General features: G+C 36.0%; 1 protein-coding gene across 1 annotated transcript in view; it reads left to right on the forward strand.

The window, feature by feature from the left end:
- The first annotated feature begins 15,745 nt into the window (after positions 1–15,745).
- CA8 (carbonic anhydrase 8) overlaps positions 15,746–24,199 on the forward strand; it is a 47,160-nt gene continuing 38,706 nt past the window's right edge. The window contains exons 1-3 of the mRNA XM_070942262.1: positions 15,746–15,863; positions 18,850–19,041; positions 22,292–22,416. Of these exons, the coding sequence (XP_070798363.1) occupies positions 15,803–15,863; positions 18,850–19,041; positions 22,292–22,416 (378 nt within the window). The 5' untranslated portion in view covers positions 15,746–15,802. The remainder of the gene's footprint in view (positions 15,864–18,849; positions 19,042–22,291; positions 22,417–24,199) is intronic.

Here is a 24,199-nt window from a genome sequence, read left to right on the forward strand (position 1 = left end):
TCTTTCTAATTCCTTTAAATAAGTGTGGCTGTCTTCAAAGAGAAATACAAATTTCAGTATGTCTGCAAAAGCAAGGAAATTTCATCCTTCCCATTAAAAATATGTTTTAAAATTAATTTAGCTTTTGTAAAGTTGTATTTTACTTTATAAAGTCATAAGGTTATATCACTGTTTTATCTGATAACCATTTACTACTAACTTTCTCACTATATTTGTCTGTTTGTATCCTCATATTAGTTCAAATGGTCCATTGTATGTTAAATTAAAAAAATCTGGGACTCATTACTCCTGTGAAATTGATATTTCTATGAATATCACACCAGTTTGATTTCAAAGTTGTGTTGTGGCTGCTGCAGCATCCCTACAGTCATATAATCGTGATTTCCTATGCTCCCTGCTAGCTTCCCACACGCCAAGTCAACGGGAAAACCAGCAGGAAATTGGAAGTTGCTCCCACTCCCACATCATTCTGTTTTTCTGTTTAGGTAATTAAAGTTGACTAATCGTTCACGTTACTTGTCCCAGCTTCTGCCAACGTAGCAGTTCGAAAGCATGTAAAAAATACAAGTAGAAAAATAGGGACCACTTTAGTGGGAAGGTGACAGCGCTCCGTGCTTAGTCATGCCAACCACATGACCACAGAGAAAGTCTTCGGACAGCACTGGCTCTTCTCTTAGAAACAGAGATGAGCACCGCCCCTAGAGCCAGAAACGACTAGCACGCATGTGGGGTGGAAACCTTTACCTTTACCTTAATTATTGTAGATTGTTTGCCAGTACAATTATTTTTCTATTTATGATATACACTCTTCTTAAATGAGCATGGGACAATACAGCATTGGGGTAAAGGATACTGTCAGCCTAAAATTTAATATTTAGTCTTAATCACATCAGACTTCACTACCTTTATTTCAAAGAAGGACCCAATGGCTCACAGGATTGTCTAGTATAGATTAAATTTTAACTAAAAATTAACAATTTAGGATGTAATATAATTCTTTTGCCCAAGTAAAAGGATTGAATCTAATATTAATGAAACCATTACTTTTATTGGTGGGGGAAGAATTTCATGATTTCATTTTTATATTTTATGAAATCCCAGGACTGTTTCACAAAGTTTGAGAATTTCTGGCATATGAATAAATACAATCCATACTTATTGGCAAATGTATCTATCTAAGGATTATGAAATATCAACAAGACAGAGTTTCAGAATATTTCAGTCCTGTGACACAATGATTGTATCATGTATCCATGAATATGATGTTTAAATTGTCTTTCTGACATGGTTTGATTCGTTGTAGATTTTTTTAGAGATGATAATTTGAATAGGGATTGTGTTTTCTGTAACAGTACATATGTAGCTTGAGGGTAGGTTTTTATATTGTTGGTCACATACTGGTGAACTCATGTAGGCAACTCTAGTTGAGATAAACTATTTTTATAACAGCTATTAATTCTGAATGCCATTTGCAATTTTCTTTTTAGCATAATACTATGTACAGGGCAAGAATGTAACATTTAGCAATAAGAACTGAATGGGTCTTTCTATATATTTAGTTACAAATACCTAAATCTCATTGAATTATAGAATAGAATTTTGAGAGCTTCAGTGACATCTGCAAGTTTTTACTGTCATTAAAAAGAGAAAAATGTTTTTATATAATATTTCTGAAGCTGATGCAATGAGGAACAGAGAAGGCCTTTTGACAAATACTATGCAAAATTATAAATCTGCTTCAAAAAAAGAATTCTTTACTTTTTAGCTGGATAATTGGGATGTTTGGTCATTTCTAGATGAAACCTCTGCAATAACTGCATAGTAATTATTAATGTATAATTAATTATGCCAGAAATAAATATGGATTGTTCTTTAACAGGATTAGCGTCTACAGATATTGAACTAATTATCAAAGTTATTAAGTTATTTTCCAGAATCAAAGGAGTGCAATCTCTTGATATAATACAGAGGAGTTAGATGTAATGATCTTATTTTAGAACTGAATAATATAAACAAAATCATGGCAAAATATGCATACTGCCCTTTGCACTTTAGTTCATCTACTTAACTACTGTTAAGATGGGGATTACTTGAATAAAATCTGCTTTTAATTTAGAGATATTTATCTTAGGTTCTTTTTCTATGAAAAACAAATCCAGTTAGCAAGTGTGCATGTACTAATATTTTACAAACTGTCATATTAACCAAATATTTAATTACAGAAAATATCTCAAATTTAGTGATCAGCATTTGAAGTTCATGAAACTCAAAATTTGATACCAAAGGTCACTGTAAATTAAAAAGTCCACTTTCCACAATTCCAAAATAGCAGCCCATCAGGTTCAGGCAAACATAAGAGGACTGATCCTTTGGCAAATACTGTACTGCTAATCACAGAATCATGGAACTATAGAATTGGAAGATAATTTGTCCTAACTTTCTGCAGTGTGTAGGAGAATCAGTTAAATCAGCCATGAGTGGTGACTGTTCAGTTTCTCTTATGGAGATGGAAAAATCTCTATAATATTCCCTTGTTGTACGGGTCTTATTGTCAGAATTTTTTTCTTCACATTTAAACAAAATGTAGCAGTTGCAAATTATACCCATTATTTCTGACTCCCATTTCTGTGGCCATAGTTCTTGATCATCTTCCTTGTTGCTTCCCTCATTGGATCAGAATAAAGCTATGTCTCCCTTCAGTTTTCATTTCCTCACACTGAACATCCCAAATTCCTCACGGTATGTCCTCTAGTCCAGCAGTCCCTAATCTTTCCCACTCCACAGACTGGCAGCAGTGGGAGGGAGGGGGGCAGGGATGGTTTTGTACTTAATCCTGTGCACGCACAAATGGAGCTTCTTGCACTTGACCGCCACTTGCACGGCCTGAGTCTCAATGGGCTACAGATCGGTATTGGTCCATGGAGCAGAGGTTGGGACCCTTGCTTTAATTCTTCGATTATCTGCACTGCCATCCTTGGAACCCTTGCTAAAATGTCAATAATCTTTTGAAAATGTGATGTCCAGAATTGTACATAGTACTTCAGATGTGATTTCACTAGCACCTTATGAAAAGAAATAATGAATGACTTCATGTGTCTTTCATACATGGTTTCTTCTAATCAAGACAAGAACAGCATTAGCCCTACCAGCAGCTAACTGAAATTAATGACACATGTTCAGCTTGTTGTCTACCACATCCAAAGCTGCCTCAGATGTGTGTCTCCCAAGTCACGGAGTTTTATTCCTATATGCATATCTTATATTTTGTGGCTAACCAGCCAGTTGTAAATCCATCTTACTATAATGCTATCCAAACCACACTTTAACTGCTTGTTATGTATAACTTGGTTAATATCAGCTTCAGTATTTGCTTTCTTCAGTAGAATAGTTATCCTGTCACAGAAGGAGACAAAATTTGCCTCATGTGCTCTATTTTTGACAAAGGCATGTTGACTCTTAGCAATCAGGTTATTTTTAAAATAGCGTGCTCCATTACCTGCTCTAACATCATCCCAGATATCTATATCAGGCTGACTGAGCTATAATTACTGGGATTTTTTTAATGAGGGGGTCAACATTTGCTGTTCTTCACTTGTGTGTGTTTGTTTATATACGTGTGCGTGTGTATATAAACACACACACAAACAAACAGGCATTGATGCACCTAAGGTAAAATTGCAGTTTTTTCTCAGATGTGACCATCAGCCAGAGGAAACAGGAAGGCTAAGGAATTAAGAAATTTCATTATTATTATTATTCATTTCAGTTTTAAATATGGTGAACTATGGTCCCGAAGTATTGCTGAAATACAAATTTGAGCAGAATCAATCAGCATGGCAAATAATAACAGTGGCTAAGACCTGTAATTTGGCAACATCAGGATTACCAGTCATCATTCTGGGAAATGAAGTTGCGTTTTAAAATCAATCACTTCCCTTGACTATCATCACCCCAACCACATCTCTTTCTTCTTTTTTTTTTTCCCTAAATAACTTCTTGGATTTGTTAGTTTTGATGGCTCCACCTTTCTTTATCATATGACTGGAATTATTATCTCATTCTCATGGAACTGAAAAGAAATCCTTTAAATACTGCAATGCTCTCTACATGGGGCTCCCGTCGGGGTGCACCCGGAGGCTGCAGTTGGTCCAGAATGCGGTCGCGCGGGGGATTATGGGAGCGACGGGGCGCTCACATATAATACCTCTCCTGCGCAAGCTGCACTGGCTTCCTGTGGTCTTCCGGGTGCGCTTCAAGGTGTTGGTGACCACCTTTAAAGCACTCCATGGCTTAGGGCTGGGGTATTTGCGAGACCGCCTTCTGCCGCCAATAGCCTCCCACCGACTGGTTCGCTCGCACAGAGAGGGCCTCCTCAAGGTGCTGTCGGCCAGGCAGTGCCGGCTGGCGACCCCCAGGGGGAGAGCCTTCTTTGTAGCAGCACCTGCCCTCTGGAATGACCTGCCCCCTGAGATACGCACGATATCAGACCTCCGGACTTTTCATCGGGCCCTGAAAACACACTTGTTCCATCTAGCTGGGCTGGCTTGATCCCATCCTCTCAGTTTTTTTTTTAATCGAATTTCGGTTTTAATTGGGTTGCTTTAAATTCGGGCCAAAATTATTTAATTGTTTTTTAAAATGTTTTTAACTTTTATATGCTATGTTTTATCCTGGCTGTACACCGCCCTGAGTCCCACAGGAGAAGGGCGGTATAGAAATATAATAAAATAAATAAAATAAATAAATAAATATAGTGTTCTCTCAGATGAAGCTTTTATGATAGAGTTACACTGTCTTATACACAAAATTGTGTAGGGAACTCAAAATATAACACTCCCTTGTTCCCAATTAGTACTTCTGATTTAAGATAGACTAGCTGTACAATATGTGTTAAGAGTTTTCTATCTGGAAATAACCCTTCTATTTTTATTTTTATATATTAAAAAAAAAGGAAGAAAATAATCTTTGTAAGCCAATCAGCAAAGTGTGTCATTTTAAATATTACAACATTTCCTTGGACTTCACTTACTAACCTTTTTACACAGCCTGTTTTGTTTCCCTTGGTAATTCATAGATAATATTTTTCATTCTCATGAACAATGTCTGTTTACAGGCCAGTAATTTGTGGACATGTACACAGTTAAAATTTCAGTCTAGTCTCAGTACTACCTATTCACATTGAAGTTCTAAATTGATGTTTTCAGGGCTTGCAAGCTCTTAAAGAGATGGGAGTACCAGACCATCTTATTTGTCTCTTGAGAAACCTATATGCGACAAGTGCAAGAAGCAACAGTGAGAACTGGACACGAAACCACTGATTGGTTCAAAATTGGGAAAGGAGTCTGGCAAGGCTGTATACTGTCACCCTGCCTATTTAACTAATATCCAGAGCACATCCTAAGAATGGCAGGGCTAGATGAATCAAAAGTTGGAGTTAAAATTGCTGGGAGAAATATCAACAACCTCAGATATGCAGATGACACCACTCTAATGGCAGAAAGCGAAAAGGAACTAAAGAGGCTCTTTAGGTGGGCGAAGAAGGAGAGTGCAAAAGTTGGCTTGAAACTCAACATTAAGAAAACTAAGATCATGGCATCCAACCCTCTCAATTCCTGGCAAATAGATGGGGAAGAAATGGAGGGAGTGACAAATTTTATTTTCCTGGGCGCCAAGATCACTGCAGATGGGGACTGCAGCCAAGAAATTAAAAGATGCTTGATTCTGGGGAGGAAAGCTATGGCAAATCTAGACAGCATACTAAAAAGCAGAGACATCAGCCTGCCAACAAAAGTGCGTATATTCAAGTCTATGGTTTTCCCAGTTGCAATGTATGGCTGTGAAAGTTGGACCATAAAAAGGCTAAGCGCCAAAGAATTGAGGCCTTTGAACTATGGTGCTGTAGAAGACTCCTGCGAGTCCCTTGGACTACAAGGCGATCAAACTGGTCAGTCCTAGAGGGGATCAACCCTGACTGCTCTTTAAAAGGCCAGATCCTGAAGATGAAACTCAAATATTTTGGCCACCTAATGAGAAGGAAGGCCTCACTGGAGAAGAAGCTGATGCTGAGAAAGATTGAGGGCAAAAGAAGAAAGGGACGACAGAGAATGAGGTGGCTGGATGGAGTCACTGAAGCAGTAGGCGTGAGCTTAAATGGACTCCAAAGGATAGTAGAAGACAGGAAGGCCTGGAGGAACGTTGTCCATGGGGTTGCGATGGGTCAGACACGACTTCGCAACTAACAACGACAAAAGGATTGTTAGCTGCCTGTACACAAAAATGAACAAACAAATAAACAAACTTGAGTATTGAATATGGTATATTAAATATTGAAAAACCCTTCACATATTTAAGGCACTTAAATTGACCTAATATTGTCATTGCCTCTAATGGTTTTTGGAAAGCTTATTTTTTAAATAGCTTATATTTTTAAATAGTTAATGTTCAAGGGCAGACATAATGTATCCTTTAAAAAAACCAAAATGTCACTGAAATTTGAATGGTGATATTATTTAAAATGTTGTAAATGTTGACTATTTAATTTTATCAGAATCATTTTAATAATCTGATTCTCCTGTAAATTGCAAAACCTGTAAATATACTGAATTTGGTCATATCACTATTTGTGTAACAATTAAAATTCTATTTGAAGTTATGTTTCCTAATATTACTCTTATGTAGTATTGGTTTATGTAGTTAGTAAATTATAGTAGTGAGTCATTTACATGACAGCTAAATTTTTTAACAATACACATTAAAATAGAAATCTGACTGTTTTTAGAGTTAGCAATTAGTCCACTAGGTGGAGAACTTGCATTAAGTTGCATTCAACACATGTAATATAATATTAAATAGTTTACATAACAAATGAATGTTCTCAGATATTATTTTTTATCTGTATATCACAGAGTTGTAGTGAGATTCTGATACTTGATAAACTTAATTGCTGAACACTATATTGTACATTAAAAATAACCTCTATTAACTGGAAAAAGTAAGCAGTATCCAGTCAATATAAAACTTTTTAAATATTATTGATTTAAATGAAACTTTTTAACCTATACATAACATTCACATTGTAATCTGAACTTCAAAATGCTTTGCTTTGACTGGATCATATCAGTTGTTAGTAGGTAATCAATTAACAGAATTCTAATTATGAACCATTCTTCTATTAGCCTGCTCCATTTTAATATTCAGATTTAGTACCAAATGTTTTTAAGCTTTCAGTGTTAGCAAATAACTACATGATCTTCCATATAGCATTTTTCATGTGCTAGAATCTTTGTACTCTATCAGTTAGTATATACTTGTTTCCATTTTATCCTGTTGATTATTTCAGAATCTGAATCATCTAAAAAATCATGCTAGGGCACCTAGTTTGGCCCATGTCCTTAGACCAATTAGTAATAGAAGACAATACCATAGGCTTTCTCTGAAGTCGGATAGCCTTTGATGTCACACCCAGGTTCTTCCCACAATGATATTAGCATGCAACCCAGGGGATATTAGAATTATGCCCTAAAATACTAAAGCATGTAAACATCCTACATGATAAAGCAAAATGAAACAATTTTTGATCTTTTGATAAAAGCCTCTTTAAATGACATTTATGCTAATAAGGATCCCTGTCTTGGATAAGCTATGCATCATCAGCTGGGTGAATGCTTTTATCAGCTTTCTTAAATCTTGTATGTTGAAATTCCAACTTCCACAATTGGCTAATTGGTTGACAATTCTGAGAATTGTATCCTGAATCACTTGGGAAAATAGGAGAAGAAAATTGCCAAGATTTATTTTTAGTTTATAGGATTTTTGTTGTTTTAAAAGGAATACGTTTTACCAGGCAAGACTGAGACTAAATTAAATGTGGATTTAAAAATAACAGGTTATAAGAATGATTTGGAAAAATTCTACACTTAACAGTAAAAGGAATAATACAAAAAATCAAAAGAGTGACTTGGATAACTTTCCTATATTGGATTTACAAATGAAACTTGTTAAAATTTTGAAAGCTTTTGTGAACAGGGGCAAGGAAAAAATGAAAAGAAATCAAATTACAAATGAAAACAAATATAAGTGTTCCAGGATAATGATGCAAAGTCAATCTGGGTCAGTCATTGGGACCAGAGATTTACTCTTCCAAACTTTCAAATTCTGAGAAATCAAATTCTAGAATATTACTTGAAGAGATTAAAGATTAAGATTGCTAAAAGTAAAAGAAAGGAATATAAAATTGGTTTATTTGATCAAGGTTAAAATAGATATGCAATTATCTCTGGTAATCACACTCAACATTCAGTCCTTAATGGAATTATATCTAGATGGAGGGAAGTGGGTTTCCTCAAGGTCCTGTCTTGGGCCGGTATTCTTCAACATATTCATAAGTGACCTAGATCGGGGGTTGAAGGGACACTCATCAAATTTATAAATGACACAAAGCTTGAGGGGCATTGTTAATACTTCGGTAGGCTCAAGTTTTAGAAGGATCTTTTAAGATTTGAGCATTGGGCCTTATCCAACAAGATATAATTCAGTGGCAAGAAACGAAGTCCTATACCTATGGAAAACAAACAAACAAAAAACCAAAACATATGCACTGGTACAGAATAGACATTCCTGGCTCAACAATAGTGCCTATAAGAAACATATTGTAGATATTCAAGTAAACCACCGCTTAAATATGAGTCAGCAGTGTCCTGCAGTTGCCAAAAAAACCCAATGCAGTCCTGGGCTGCATTAGTGGAGGGATAATAACATTCAAGTTAAATGATAGTACTGCTACATTTGGAATATTACATCCAGTTGTGGTCATTACGATCCAAAGTGGATGCTGAAGCCTTAGAAACGGACCAGAGGAGAGCAATGAAGATAATAAAAGGTTCTATGAAAATGGGTAAAGGAATTATGTATGTTTAGTTTAATGAAGTGAGGGGAGATATGATAGCATCTAATATTTAAAGGAATATTATAGGGAAGAGGGCATCAATTTATTCTCCAAAACAACTGAGAGTAGGACTAGAAGCAATGAGTGTAAGCTTGTCAGACGGAGATCCAACCTGAAAATAAAGAAGAATTTCCTGACAGAACTATTAAGTGGAACAGCTTGCCTCTTGGAGTTGTGAGTGCTCCATCACAGGAGGTTTTCAAGACTAAACAACCCCATTGGTCCATTATGGTATGAGAACTCCTGCCTTGGTGTGGGTTGTACTAGAAGACCTCACATTCCTTCCAATCCTATGATTCTCTGATCCCTTAATGGAGGTTTGCTGACCAGGATTTAAAAGCTCCTCTTTAAGACTTTTAGGATTTCTTCATAAATGAGAAATGCAATATGGGTTGTATTTTAAGAGAAAGTGATAAGTTACTAAAATTGTTTACAGGTAGACTTATGACCTGGTTCCGAAGTGCTTATGGCAACCCTCTCATGGTCACATTTGAAGCACTTGGAAACTGGCCTGCTTTTATAGTCATTTGCCCCATGGTCATGTAACCACATTTTGCCAAAATTGCATTTCTGGTTTTCAGCAAAAGCAGCCCATAGCGAACCATTGCAGCTTACAACTATCATAATTTATGACTATGCTGAGGAAGCTTCATTATGATTGTAAGCTGAAAACTATGTAGATATGATGAACAGGGAAGTTGTTTTTTTATATATTTATTTTCTTTTTCTTACCATATTATTTTTTCTTTCTTTTCTATTTTCCTTTCTGCTTTTTTCTTTTCTGTACTATTTTTTTTTCTTTTTATTGTTTTATTTTTTAGTTTGTATTATTTTTTAAATTATAATGTTTAATAAAATTATCATACAAAAAAGATCTGCAGTTTGTTTTTGAGAATCATCCCTATACATTTTTCTTGTTAGTTTGGCAGCTTCTGAATATTCATACTAGTGCAACTTTTAGACTTTGTTCTGCATTTTAAAACTAGCTTCTCTTAGCATCACCAATTTGATTAACTTGTATTTCTGTATACAAGCTGGAGATATTTTAACATGCAGTACAATTCCTTTTCTTTTTCTACTATTTTGTAGTCTTTTGAACAAGTTATCTCATTAAAGTGCTTTATTCCAGTCATGAGAATCAGCTTACCAGTCAACCCACTTTCTTACAAAAGAATTATGGCTTAATTCCTTTCTCTCTGATACTTTGAGCATTAGGATACAGACATCGAAGGCTATAGTCTTCATTGAAGTTCTTCCTAATTTTTTGGAGTGGTTTAATAGGGCAAATTCAAGTTATTCTCTCTTGAAATGCATAAGGCTCTCTCTGAAATGTTAAATTTCTGGATTTCTGTCTTCAGCTTCCACAGGTTGTAATTTGAAGTCCTCCTGACTGAGATTAGAGTGCTGTACAGTAGTGGCCAAAATTGTGGAGACCTTTTGGGAAAAGTGTATTTTTGAGGTTTGATGGCTAATAACACGACTTTTTTTTGGAGTAGTACCATAAAATTATATATCAATGGAAAGATAACTTAATCAAGAATGTAATGCTTTTCAACCTTTGTTTGAGAGACATAAGTGACTTTTTTTGTGGAATTCTAGATTTTAGGCCTAATTCCTGTAGTCTGCGCCAAACAGTCCACGTCAAACAGTCCTTGCATTCAACGTAGGTAAATTGAGGACCCAGTTTGTGGGGGCAATAAGCTGACTTTGTATAAATATACAAAAGTATGAAGGCTATTGCTTAACGCATTGTAAGCCGCCCTGAGTCTCCGGAGAAGGGCGGCATATAAATCAAATAAAAAAAAAAAACTTTACATTGCATTGCGCCATTTCATCTTGTATACACCCAGATGATTTTCTTCTGTCACATAGGCACAGGCAAATAAACAGATGGGCTATCTTAGCAGTGGAGGGAAGGACAATCAGCCATTTTAAAGAAAGGTCAATTTTATCACAATGCATCTATGCCTATGATTTGTGCTACACTACCAATAAAGTCCAAGGAAATTGTTTTCCAAAGTCACTATGGGGAGTGGATGCAGCAGTCTTGGATGCATATGTCTATTTTTACACAAGGCCAGGAAGTGAGTTGTTTTAAATTATGGGTAGTCCTCGAGAAACACCAGGACACTTAACAATGGTTCAAAGTTACAACCGATACCTCAAAACTACATACGACCCTGTTTCAAAGTTATAACAGCTGCAGTGGTCCCACAACCTCCTAAGCAGCTCTAAGGCATCTCTCTCAATGTGGATTCCCAATTGTGTGCTTGCTTACTCTTTTGTAATCTTTCCCTCCAATGAATGTAAATACAAACACTAATTTCCCTTTATCAATAATCCCAGAATTGAGGCGGAATTCCAAAGGGTGGTGAAGTAGCAAAAAAGGGTTATAAAATTTATTCCTTTTTCCCAGCTTCTCATGAGTTGTGTTCTGGAAATCTTCCCCACCATTTGGGCTTACCTGGCTGTTTTGGAGTGGTATTCTTCCAAGTATTGTATATTCAGGGGAAATTTCTTAATAAACCTTTTTCAAAATTTAGTTCCGTACTGGCATATCACTTAATGTTCTTGTTATTTGTCCTGCAAATTCTAAATTAACCATCAATGCACAGTTTAAAGACAACATGCTCACATTCAAAACTCCTCATTACCCTCAACCATTTTCTTTTGTTTTTTTATCATAAATATTTTAGACTCGTATTCGTTCATTCTTTATTTTATTGATTCAATTTTTATGCTGCTCATCTCCCCTACAAGGTCACATGATGTTCATACAAATACACTTATACTTAAACCTCATATTCCTTTTTATAAGGAGATACTCACCAATCACATTCTTATTCATTTTTGCATCTCCAAATGGCCTAATCATTTTTTCTGTACTATCTTGTCTCAGTCCTGCCAATCCATTCATGTTACTTAATATGATAATTTCCCCCTAAAACATATTCATTTGGAATTCATGCACAATTTCCCCCACAACTAATTTATGGTTATTCCATTATCACTGTGCACTGAGGCATAACTGAAGGATTCATTTCCAGCTTTACAAGATTCAAAGAACTGTTACATAAACAACCACTTGCAAACTTCACTATCTACAATGAAGAGATAAACCCCTCAGAAGTTCATGAAAAAAATTGTTAAAAAAGAACCAGAAAAATTCTGCTGTAATGTATATAGAAATATAATAGCTCTGAACTGAAACTAGTTCCATTGCTGCAACACCTTTCATTCCTTTTCTTCATAATTAAATTTTCATTCTTCTCTCAGCTGGTACTAGGATTAGAAGCCCTGCAGGCAGTGATTCAAAGGCACAATTCTAGGTAAGCTAAGTTTACTGCAAAACAAGGAAAGCTGCAAATAAGAAATCCAGTAATTACTGAGTGTAAAATGCAAGCCATATTTATCGCGGAATCAGTACACAGACTGTGCACTCTTCCATCCTATAGTGAGCTAAATGCTTTTGAGCAGGACAGCAATTAGCACTTGTTTCTTATTATTTATTTATTCATTTATTCATTCATTTATTCATTTATTGTTATTGTCCTGTTCCAATCTGGTAGACTTGAAAATAAAAGCATGACAAAGATAACCATTATATTCACTACCTAATAATCATGTGGAATTTTGGATGTTTTTCATTATTTCTTCCTTCTCTTTCAACTAAGCTTTGCAAAGCTTTGTGTTTCTTTTAACTCACTTGTTCAGATGAAAATAATTGGACATACATTTTGTACAAAAATGCTCTTCTACTGCAATTCTGTTTGTGTGTGTGTGTGTATTCAAAAACAAGATGGTTGATAAGGTGTACAATATGAGAATTACTTTACATTTTGTATTTTGTATATCTATCCAAGGAAATCCTCTTTATATTCATATATGAACTATCTTTATGGGATGGAGAATGGCATTGCATGTAAACTATTCCTCCAAGTGTTCTCTTGACTGTACAAAGAATAGTCTTACAAAAACTCTTTCAAAGATAATCTAAAGGTAAATATGCTAAAGATATGCCTCAAATAAGGATCTAACTGTAATACAGCTTTGGGGTTATTGTGGAATAGTCATTCCTGTCAAATGGAGATAGGAAATCACAATCCTTGGATATTGGCCTTTCATCTTTCTCCTGAAGGGTCAGTTATTTTTATTTGTTCATTATCCTTTAGACTAGAGACCATTGTAGCCCTATGCAATCACACCTCCTTTAATTGGTCCTCTGCCCATTCTTCAACATGTTACAGGTTATAGTGACATCATTTATAAGAAGACTTTATGCCTTCTATTCATGACCTGTATTTGTTTGCCTATAGCACTTGCTATGCTCTGGCCAAGTTCCCTTCGCTGCCCCATTACAGTCTTGTGAGGTGAAGGATGAGTGATTCTTTTGTAATGTTGCTACAAAAAAAAAGTCTCAATGTCAACTGTGTGCAAGATGTTCCTACTCAAACAATTCTAAGCACAAATATTTAAATAAACATAAAGTGTGTTTGCATGACATTTATTGAACAATATTCCTGAATAGGAATTGTAGCTGACAGTTTACATGTGGAAATAGATGGAAAGACTGACAGATAGACAGATCTTAAATGTGCCAATCTATATCTATATATCTCAAATGTAAATGCACAAAGATATGTATGCATGCATGCACACACACAATCATATGCATGTACACAACACCAATCACACATCTTAAGTATGAGACTTAATCCTATACTTTCCGTTTTATTCCTTTCTAAATATACTGAGCTGTAATAAATCTTGTTCTAGCATTTGCATGTCTTTCTTGATTTTGCAGTTTCTCTCATGTATGTACAATTTTTCAAAGGTAACAACAATTAAAGTCAAATGAGTGAATGAGTTTCCCTAATTCTTTCAGGAATCCCATCTGGTCTTTGAATTAATTCAATTAGGTTGATGATCTTCCAATGTCTTATGATGACGGTTTCATTGCAATAAATCTTGATTTATTTATGTTTTTCCATTTTACCTTGCTCTATAATTTGTTGTCTTTCTATCTATAAAGATATTGTTTTGTAGACATTCTGTCACTTCATATCTTTCATTATTGTCCTTCATTGATTCAATATTATGAGGATCTCATCACTTTTGGTCTTTTCCTTTCTTTTCTTTTTTTTAAAAAACAGTCCTATTTCACTATACATCTCTTGCCAAAATAAATTTGCCATAGTGATGCCTTCGGGATTTGCATCCCTCTATATATATCTACCTTTTAAAAGTCTTCAACTTTTAATCTTTTAACCTAACCTTTTTAATTCAGTTTTTAACTTTGTTCTTATTTATGTTTTTACATTATATTTTTAATTGTAAACTGCCCAGAGTCACTTAGATGAGAAGGTGATGTAGAAATGTGATGACTAAATAAACAAGTACTATACTTTCTTCCTTTAAAAATCAGCTTTGGCAGGAAGAGACTGATCAGGTTCCAATATTACATGAAAGTACTGTTCCTGCTTACAATAGGAGTTATGGTTGTTATTGTGTCAACCAGATTAGCATAATTGCACTAGAGTGTGTTAGTTCAGTTTAAGTTTATGACTTTCTTGGTTTTATGCAAGTTTGAAAACATGCCTATAGTGAAATAACTGGGGAAAAAAGTCCTAAATAAAAATATTTTTTATTTAAATATAAAATATTTTTCCCAAAAGTTACTGACTCTGATTCAGATCCCTGTGTGAATTCTTTTTTTTAAAATAAAATAAAGCCTTTTACCAAATTTGTGTCTTGACAGAATGGATAGGACCATCATTAACTGGATAGAGTCATGTTAGAGAGAAAGAGAAAGAGAGAGTGTTCCAAAGCCAGAGGATTAAACCAATTGTTTTGTCTCTTTATGGGTAGCATCTGAAAATTCCAGTGAGCAGTGACTGAGAATAGATGCAATAGTAAAAGGATGGGGAATGGAGGCAGGCTATTTCATGCTGATATTGTTTTATGATAACTCAGTGATGAACAGATAGCACTTCTCTGACAGATAGGTAGTTTTTGTTTAGTGACCACAAGTAGAACAGGCACCTGGTCATTAGCAAAGCATCCACTAAGTAAAAAATCACATGACTGTGACTATGCTTAAAATTTTATTCCAGCTTTCCTTTGCTTTATAGCTTCAGAAGGCTATGACCCCCAAATAGTCTGGTGAGCCCAGATAGTGGGAAAGATCTCTGGGATTTGACTCACGAGGAAGCCAGGTAAAAGGACAATTCTAAGCCCAAAAACAAAGAAGCTGGTTGTCTGAAACAATACAGTGCAATATTAGATAATTACAGGCCCTTGGCATGAGTATTCCTGACCATGAAATTAGGATTGAAGATAGTCTGTAGTTTAAAAGACTAGTAATATTTCTGGGCTTGAAAAAACAACTTTGTTCTGTTACAATTTAAGAGTCAGCTATAAAACATTCCTGGAATAGGGAAGACCAAGGGGAAAACAAAGTTTTTTTTTTTTTTTTTTTTAAAATCTAGTTAATTCACTACTGATCCAGGCCACACTTTCCAACTTCTTTCCACCACATTTCTTAGGCTGCTTCGCTTTACCCTTTCGACCTTCTGACATGGACATTTCTTTCCTTAACGCCGTTAACCTAAGCAACGGTGCGGACACAACTAGTTGCGCACAAGCACAAACCGTGCCGTCTCAAGAGAGGCACCGCCTTCTGAACACGTGTCTCTTTGCAGCCAAGTTGCCTGTCTTCACACAGTCCCAACTTAGCAGTTCGCAAAGAAAGCGCCGGCTCCTGCTTTCAGCCCAGGCACACAACCAGGCGGAGAGCCGGCTTCCGCGCGGGGGTCTTGCTGAGAGCGCCCACGAAGCGCGGAAAAAGCTGGCAGCTTCATGGAGGAATCGGGGCAAGTCGCCGAGAGAGAGGAAAGTGTGGATTGGGGCTACGAAGAAGGTAAGCAGGCGGCGGCCGGGGGAAGAGGGCTGGGTTGAGTTTGTGATCTGCGACCAGTCGGAGGAATGGGAGGGAATGGGAGAAGACTGAAAGTAAAGTAAAACCCACGCTGGCTCTTGCCCCCCATCAATATGTGCAGGTAATACTTGCCTTCATTATCAGATGGTGTCTGGGGTGTTCATAAAGCAATTTTCTTCCGACGAAAACGAAAGGTTGGCAGGTGAAGCCAGCTGCATCCAAAAGTGAGGGATTTGTTTGGAGGTAAAACAAAAAGCTTCAGAATCGCTTTAACAACACGTTGCCGTGTGGCCTTCAAAACTCAAAATACTGAGGTGTTCGCATGACCGAGTCTCTACTTTCAACTGCTGTGGCCCCGGGAAGGGATTTTTAATCTCTCGGGTTGTTTTTTTTTTTTAATCGTCTGTGCGTTTTGAAAGGTGACAGCATTCCTTTTCAAGGCAGCATGGAGCCAGCGTTGCAGATGGGATATTGTGTACACAGTGATCTGGTGACAGAGGATTAAGAAAACAAAATTGCAGGCAATGTGGATTTGTTAGCGACTCGGATTCTTTTTCAGGCTGGATATTAAGTGAAAAATTGTGTGTGCATGCAGGGATAGGATAGGATAGGATAGGATAGAATAGGATAGGATAGGATAGGATAGGATAGGATAGGATAGAGCTGGAAGGGACCTTGGAGGTCTTCTAGTCCAGCCCCATACTCAAATCAGGAGAACCTACACCATTTATTTAGTTCAATTTATATGCCGCCTTTCTCCGAAGACTCAGGGTGGCTTACAATGTATTATTTATTTATTTATTTATTTATTTATTTATTTATTTATTTATTTATTTATTTCATGTATTTATATGCCGCCCTTCTCCAGAAGGACTCAGGGCGGCGAACACAAGTTAAAAACATGTACAACAAAATCCCATTTTAATCCAAATTAACTAATAAATAATAAATAATAAAACCCAGAATCAGAGTCAGCCTATTTGCTTGAACAGCCACTTAAAAACCATTATAAAAACATTTCAAAATTAAAACATTAAAACCCATTCACACCATTCATGGCCAGATCTCACAAGATCGCAACAGCGAGATCAATTTCAGATAAGTGACTATCCAGTCTCTTCTTTAAAACCTCCAGTGATGAAGTGCCCATGATTTCTGAAGGCAAGCAGTTCCACTTACTGTTAGGAAGTTTCTCCTTAATTCCAGGTTGCTTCTTTCTCTGAATGGATGCTGTTCTTGTGGTTGTGGTGAAAAATTAAAAATGTACATTTTCTGAGATGATGGGAAGGAAGCATTATACAAAACGAGAAAAGTTAGATTTTATTTGGTGAAATCAAGACATTAAACATCTATGGAAATCCTCAACATCCAGGTCATGGATTTCCCAAAGGTTCTTTTCAAAAGGCAACTGGACTCTCTTGGTTTTTTCTTTGAAAAACTGAAGAAGCTTCTTGAATGAGAAGCGAAATGTTTTCATGGGGGGAAAAAAATAAGAAGGTTTTCTTGTTTCAAAAGTTGCCTTTTGAAAAACACCTTTGAGAAGATGTTAAACAGGAATTTAATTCCTTTATTCTAAAAAGAGTTTTAATCAGCTTATTTATTTATTTATTTATTTATTTATTTATTTATTTATTTATTTATTATCGGATTTATATGCTGCACTTTCTCCACAAGGACTCAGGGCGGCTCACAGCAATAAACAACAAGTCCAATTAAAATTCAACAATAAAAACCAAAATTCCCATTAAAACCCCATTCAGTCCAGGCCAGCTTGGCGAAACAGCCATGTTTTAACTTAAATGTATTCCCTGCTTTGTGATATTTCATGCCTTTTACTCAGGCTAAGAAAATCTTATCTTAAAATCTTGATTTCCAGTTTTTATACCTGCACAACATTTTTATGGCTTAAAGATAGAAGGAATTCGTAGCTCATGTGTTATTACGATGTTATTTTAGGATTCTTTGGCTGGCTCCTGTTTAACATACCTGCTGGAATTTTATTTGTAGATCCTTGTCAGATTATTGCATGTCAGAAATGACATTCTTCTGTAATTAGTTTATTCTATGTTCATTAAATGATGGTCATATCAATCTAAAATAGTGTTTGACTTGTACTTAAATCAAGTTGAATATACATTTTTTAAATTTCTGATCAATGATTGTGATAATAGGAATTGAAAATGAGAACAGGAGCTGTTTTGTTATATGGTTTTATTTTCTCTAAAGAAATATTTGGCATTTTTATATTATGGTATATTTAATATTCTTAAGAAGAAATCTTTGGCTTGACCTGCTGACCCAAAGTGGATGAGAGATTAAATGCATTTTTGTACTAGACAAGCGTTTTTGAAAAAGCATCTTTGCGAATATGTGGGTATATATTGTTTATTCCTGGCATTGAGCAGGGTGGAAAAGGCAATCTTTCTAAATGTTGTAGTTCTTATGCAAACCATAACTTTGAAGCTGCTATTTGCTTATAAAGAAGCAGTCCTCTGGATAAACGTTCATTGAATAGTTAATACTCTGACCTTGTTTTGGTCTTGAAATGTGATATGTATAAATATTTTTTGTTCATTTTCCTAGGGATTGTGTCCCACTTCTCTTAATAATGTGATCTAGAAAAGGTAGAAGCTAGTGAAGCTATATAAATCCAGTGACTGCTATGCTTCAAATGCAAGCCCTGTTGATAATGAAATCAAGGTTAAATTCTTGTGTTGCTCCCTTTTGCCTTTGTGGTCTAACTAATATAACTACTCTTATTTGGATGGGAGGGACAGTTTCCACCTGCTCTTGTTTGGATTAGCCTGATGTCAGACTGTTTACTTCTAATCTTATGACAACTACCTTCAACAGACTTTTAAAAATGTATAGCAGAACAGGATAAATCTAGTCACAGTCCATTTTTCTAAGAGTGTATAGAAAAACAATTAACTTTCATTTCAATGAAATGTGTTATTCTCTTTTTCAGGTGTTGAGTGGGGGCTAATCTTTCCTGATGCAAATGGGGAATATCAATCTCCTATTAATTTGAATTCAAGAGAGGCCAAATATGACCCATTGTTACTGGAAATACACTTATCACCAAATTATTTTGTATGCCGTGATTGTGAGATTCTCAATGATGGACACTCAGTTCAGATCCTCTTAAAGACCAAATCAAGTATGCTTTCTTCATTACTTACTACTTTTGTTTACTTTAGGATAAGCTAATACCAGCACCCATTGTTTCATTTTAAAATTATGTTACTTATCACTACTATCAATAGTAGCAACATATTGAGAAATATTCTATTTGAATCAGAGAACTGAATTTAGACATTAAGTCCAATCTGCTGCTCATGGTAATAATTTAAAATAATCTGTCAGAGAGTTACCTGGGCTTTCCTTGAATCCATCCTAGGAAGTAGAGGACACTCCTGGTAATTGGTTCCAGTGTCAAATTGTTCTTAGGATTTTTTTTCCTAACATTCACTCACTATCTGTTTTCTCTAACTCAAATGAATTTCATGATCTGCATTCTGAGAGATTGGAACCTTTGTCTGTACAAAATCCCTTTATGTACATGAACAGCACCATAAAATTCTCCCTCTGTTTTCATATTGCTGTAGGTATGCATTTTTTCCTCAATTTTTCTTTATGCTCTTTAGCTTTATTGTCCTCTGAACTTGTTCCAGTTTATCAGAATCCTCCTTTCATATACATTAATTCTGTCATTAATAGTATATTTATGAGGAGACTGAACTAAGGTCTGTGATTTGAACTCTGAACTGAACTGAATCGGAACTGAAATTTTATGATTGTGCAGTACAAAGTATAAGAGTGAAGGAAAATGATGTTCCATGTATTAAATAACTGATTGGGTTACGGCTTTCATTCTTGATTATCAGGGGTCTTAATTTATTTCATTTTATTTCATTTTAATTTTCACTGTCAAACTGGGGCAAAGGAAAGGCAGTATTTCACCAAATTGATGGCCTCTAAATATATTGAACATAAGTCCTTTGATTTTTTTTAATCAGTTCAGCACTTGTACATACTTTTCAGCACCATGACAAATAGTTCAATATATTTATAGAATGCCTGTTTAGAGAATATTGAATTCCTACTTCTCTGCTTTCATGTACATAACCCAAGTGCGATCAGTATGGAGAAGGCATCCTGTGAGCCTCGTGGAGATACTAGCTATATATTGTTGTAACTCAAAGGTTGCTTGGAAAAGCAGATGATGGCTGATTGCTGGGAGTGAAAGGAATGAGAGGCCACACTCCACCAGGAAACATATGTGTAATGTGTGTACAAACAGGAGATATGAATATGCAACTCTTATATCTCTTTCAAACAGAAAAGAGCTCGGAAAATTATCCTCTCTGGTATACATTTTAAACAAACATTCCTTTGCCAGCATTCAGAGTTGATTATATACAAAAAAAAATTAGTGTTTATAATATTCTTGGCAATGTTCTGAATGGTATGAGGCAGCTGGGGTTAGACAAAAAGAAATCTCATTATGATTCGGAGAAATACTGCCCTGGTAACTTGTTACTTTGAGTCAGGAAAATTTTTAAGTCCACTTTAGATATTCTCCAAAATTACAAACAGAAATGAGGGAAAAGTTATGCCCACCAGACCTCATCCAATTACAAATTGGAGAGAGGCATATGTTGCATATGTACGGATACTAGATTTGTGTCAAAGTGGGGGGAATGTCAAATCTACTGAAGGATAGAGATGAAGGCAAATCCTTTAAAGTTTCTTCCAAAATAGACACATACTTTGGGTGGCTTGTTTGGCAGGAAAAGAACATTTGAAATTTAGAATTTCACCCCCCCCCCAATTTTTTAAAGAGTGGCCTTATTACAATATGATATATGAAGTAAATATGCAGTAAATTTGTTGATCACAAAATTCACAGATTCCCTTTTAATTTACCAGTCTGGGTTTTTTTGTTTTGTTTTGTTTTGTTTTGATATCAAGGGAAAAAGAGTCAAAACTGTAATTCCTAAAGGCAATGTTTTTATGTACCAGATCCAAGGCTGACTGATGTTTTGCTTTGTCCATGACACTTGTCTTTTGCAGGTTGAAGTAAGATTACAAAGTTCAACATTATATACATCTATCAAACATGTTTTCCTTTGAGACAGTTATTTTGTTTTTAGTTATGCAAAATGTAGTAAGCAAAACTCCACAAGCTTAAAATAAAAGAAATACTTACAAACTGTGAGCATGTGTGTGTGTACTCTCCCCCGAAAACCTCAAAATATACTGTTTTATAATGTCAGTCTCATTTTCCATCCACAATATTTATGAAAAATTGGTTTAAAAAAAATCACTTTCCAAACTTCCAATGAGAACAACATAAGAGCCGTGGTGGCGCAGTGGTTAGAATGCAGTACTGCAGGCTACTTCTGTTGATTTCCAGCAACCTACAATTTGGCAGATCAAATCTCATCAGGCTCAAGACTGATTTAGCCTTCCATGCTTCTAAGATCAGTAAAATGAGAACCCAGATTGTTGGGGAAAATATGCTGACTTTGTAAACCATTTAGAGGGTTGTAAAGCACTGTGAAGTGGTATATAAATCTAAGTGCTATTGCTATTTCTGAGTCTGGCTGGAAAGAAGTAATTGAAGACTAATGTATGTTTTGTAACATTTGCATGCATTTACAATTATATAGTTTTAACACAAAGGAGAAACACACAGCTTAAAATACTTCAAAATATCCCCCAAGTATATGAACTGTCTAGGGAGAAAGACACTATCCAAAATAGTTTCTCATTTGCTGGTGTCTTCTAAAATTTAACAAATTGTAGTTACTCAATACAACTTTATAGAATGTATGCATCTGAGATTTACTTGCCTCCTGTTGCTTCTCTCTATCGAATAGTTTTGAATAGCTGATCAGTCTTCATTGTTATATATTAGCAGGGCTGACACATGGAACTCAAGTGTGATAATATCTACAATTGGTTGAATGACCCTCAGTTGCTGAAATCAGACAATATGTGATGCTACAGCCAAACAAATCACATTGTGGGTTACAGTAATGTGTGTGTCTAGCCATTGCTTGTTCCTACTTATTTCATTCTTGTATTCAAATGGCCAAATATAGTCTCAAGGCAACCATCACATAGTACAGTATAGTTTGTTTTCATAAACATAAACATATATTTTTCACTAAGAAAAATTGTGACACTGCATAAATAAAAGAATGCAACTGGATACTATTTGCATAGTATAACCATGAAGTATATTGCTCTACCAACTGTGTTAAGTGTTAACTCCACTGCAGTTTTCACATTTGACCTTTGCCCAAAGAGAAATAATTTTCCAACTGTTTGTTGAGAGGGGTTTTAGAACATTACTAGTCATGAATATCACTTGCTATAATTTGTATTGTGCTCTTTTCCAGTGTTAGTGGGAGGCCCATTACCTCGGGGCCATGAATTTGAACTTCACAATGTTCGATTTCACTGGGGCAGAGAAAATCAGCGTGGCTCAGAACACACAGTTAATTTTAAAGCATTCCCCATGGAGGTAAGAGTGGTTTCACCTTACGTAGCCTTAGAATTTATTCTCTTAATGTTAAATCATTACCTCAATACCAGTTGGTTTCATTTTAACCCAGCATCTTATTGATTTATAGCAACAATTAAAGACAGTCAATTGAGGTGGGCACAGAGAAATTAAATTTACATGCATAGGATTATGCCTCTGGTGCAAATTCTGTATAATTAATTGGTCATAAAATTAACAAACAGTACTATAAACTTTGGCATTAATAATATACTAAAAAATACCTGCCACAATAGTAATTTCTATGTCACCTTGAGTAACAAGTTGTTTTGCTTCCTCTTCTTAAACTGCACTTGTCTCCCATCTTGTGGTTTGAGATGACTGAGCAGCTTACAATGCGATAAAACATGCAGATATCAAAATAATTATGAATATAAAACATATTTAAACTACAAATTAAAACAAGCTAAAAAAATTACAGGTTTGGACTAGAGAAGTGGTGATGCCTTCTCTGTTACTGCGCCATCCACCTCCTGCCAACAGGTCCTTCAGGACCCCATGCCAGCCAGCATAGCCAAGTTTTAAGACTTTTCCTGAAGCCTTAAAAAAGGTGGGGGCAGATCTCACCCCCTGTGGCAAGATGTCTCAAAGGATGGGGGCCATGGCAGAAATGGCTTTTCCCTTGGATCCCACCATCTGAAATTCCTTGGCTGATGGGGTCCAGACTAGGCCTTCTGCCAGCACGAGGGGGGGAGTGGGGGTCAGTCCCCATTGCAAAAAGATGGTTCCATAGATATTCTGAACCCATGCCATAGAGCAGTGTTTCTCAACCTTGGCCGCTGGACAATGTGTGGACTTCAACTCCCAGAATTCCCCAGTCAGCAGAGCTGGGGTGGGGTTAAATAGATTTAAATCTTCCTGCTCCCATTTAAAATGAGAAATATAGATTTCTTAATCTGATTTTATTTTGTCTCATATTAGCTCTTTTCTTGGCATTGCTTAGTGGTGTATAGTACGCTGACTGGGTAGATCAGTTTGTTATCAACCATTAAACTATGAGCCGGTGGTGCAGTGGTTAGAGTGCAGTTCTCCAGGCTACTTCTGTTGATCACCGGCTGCCAGCAGTTTGGCAGTTCGGGTCTCACCGGCTCAGGATTGACTCAGCTTTCCATCCTTCTGAGGTGGGTAAAATGAGGACCCAGATTGTTGGAGGCAATATGCTGACTCTGTAAACCACTTAGAGACGGATGTAAAAGCACTGTGAAGAGGATTATTATTATTATTATTATTATTATTATTATTATTATTATTATTATTAAATTTATACACTGCCCTACTCCTGAAGGACTCAGGGCGGTGAATAGCCAAGAGATAAAATACACATAATACAAACGTTAAAAAACCATTTAAAAATACATTAAATACTTTGGCCCATGAACAAATTTAAAACACCCCAATTTATAAAACAAATTTAAAACAATTTAAAAGGGAGGTTAGGCCAGACCAGCCTGCTGGAATAAGAATGTTTTGAGGGCACGGCGGAAAGTGCGCAAATCCAGGATCCTCCGTATCTCTGGGGGGGAGCTCGTTCCAGATGGCAGGTGCCCCCACAGAGAAGGCTCTCCCCCTGGGGGCTGCCAGTTGACATTGTTTGGCCAACGGCACCCTGAGAAGACCCTCTCTATGGGAGCATACTGGTCGGTGAGAGGCTACTGGTGGCTCTAAGTGCTATTGCTATTAACAATACTGTATGAATAAACTATATGAATACTATACTACATGAATAAACAATATGGAATATGAG

This window comes from Pituophis catenifer, unplaced genomic scaffold, assembly GCF_029215685.1.
Source record: "Pituophis catenifer annectens isolate HBS135680 unplaced genomic scaffold, rPitCat1.0.hap2 SCAF_3, whole genome shotgun sequence".
NCBI classification, from domain to species: domain Eukaryota; kingdom Metazoa; phylum Chordata; class Lepidosauria; order Squamata; family Colubridae; genus Pituophis; species Pituophis catenifer.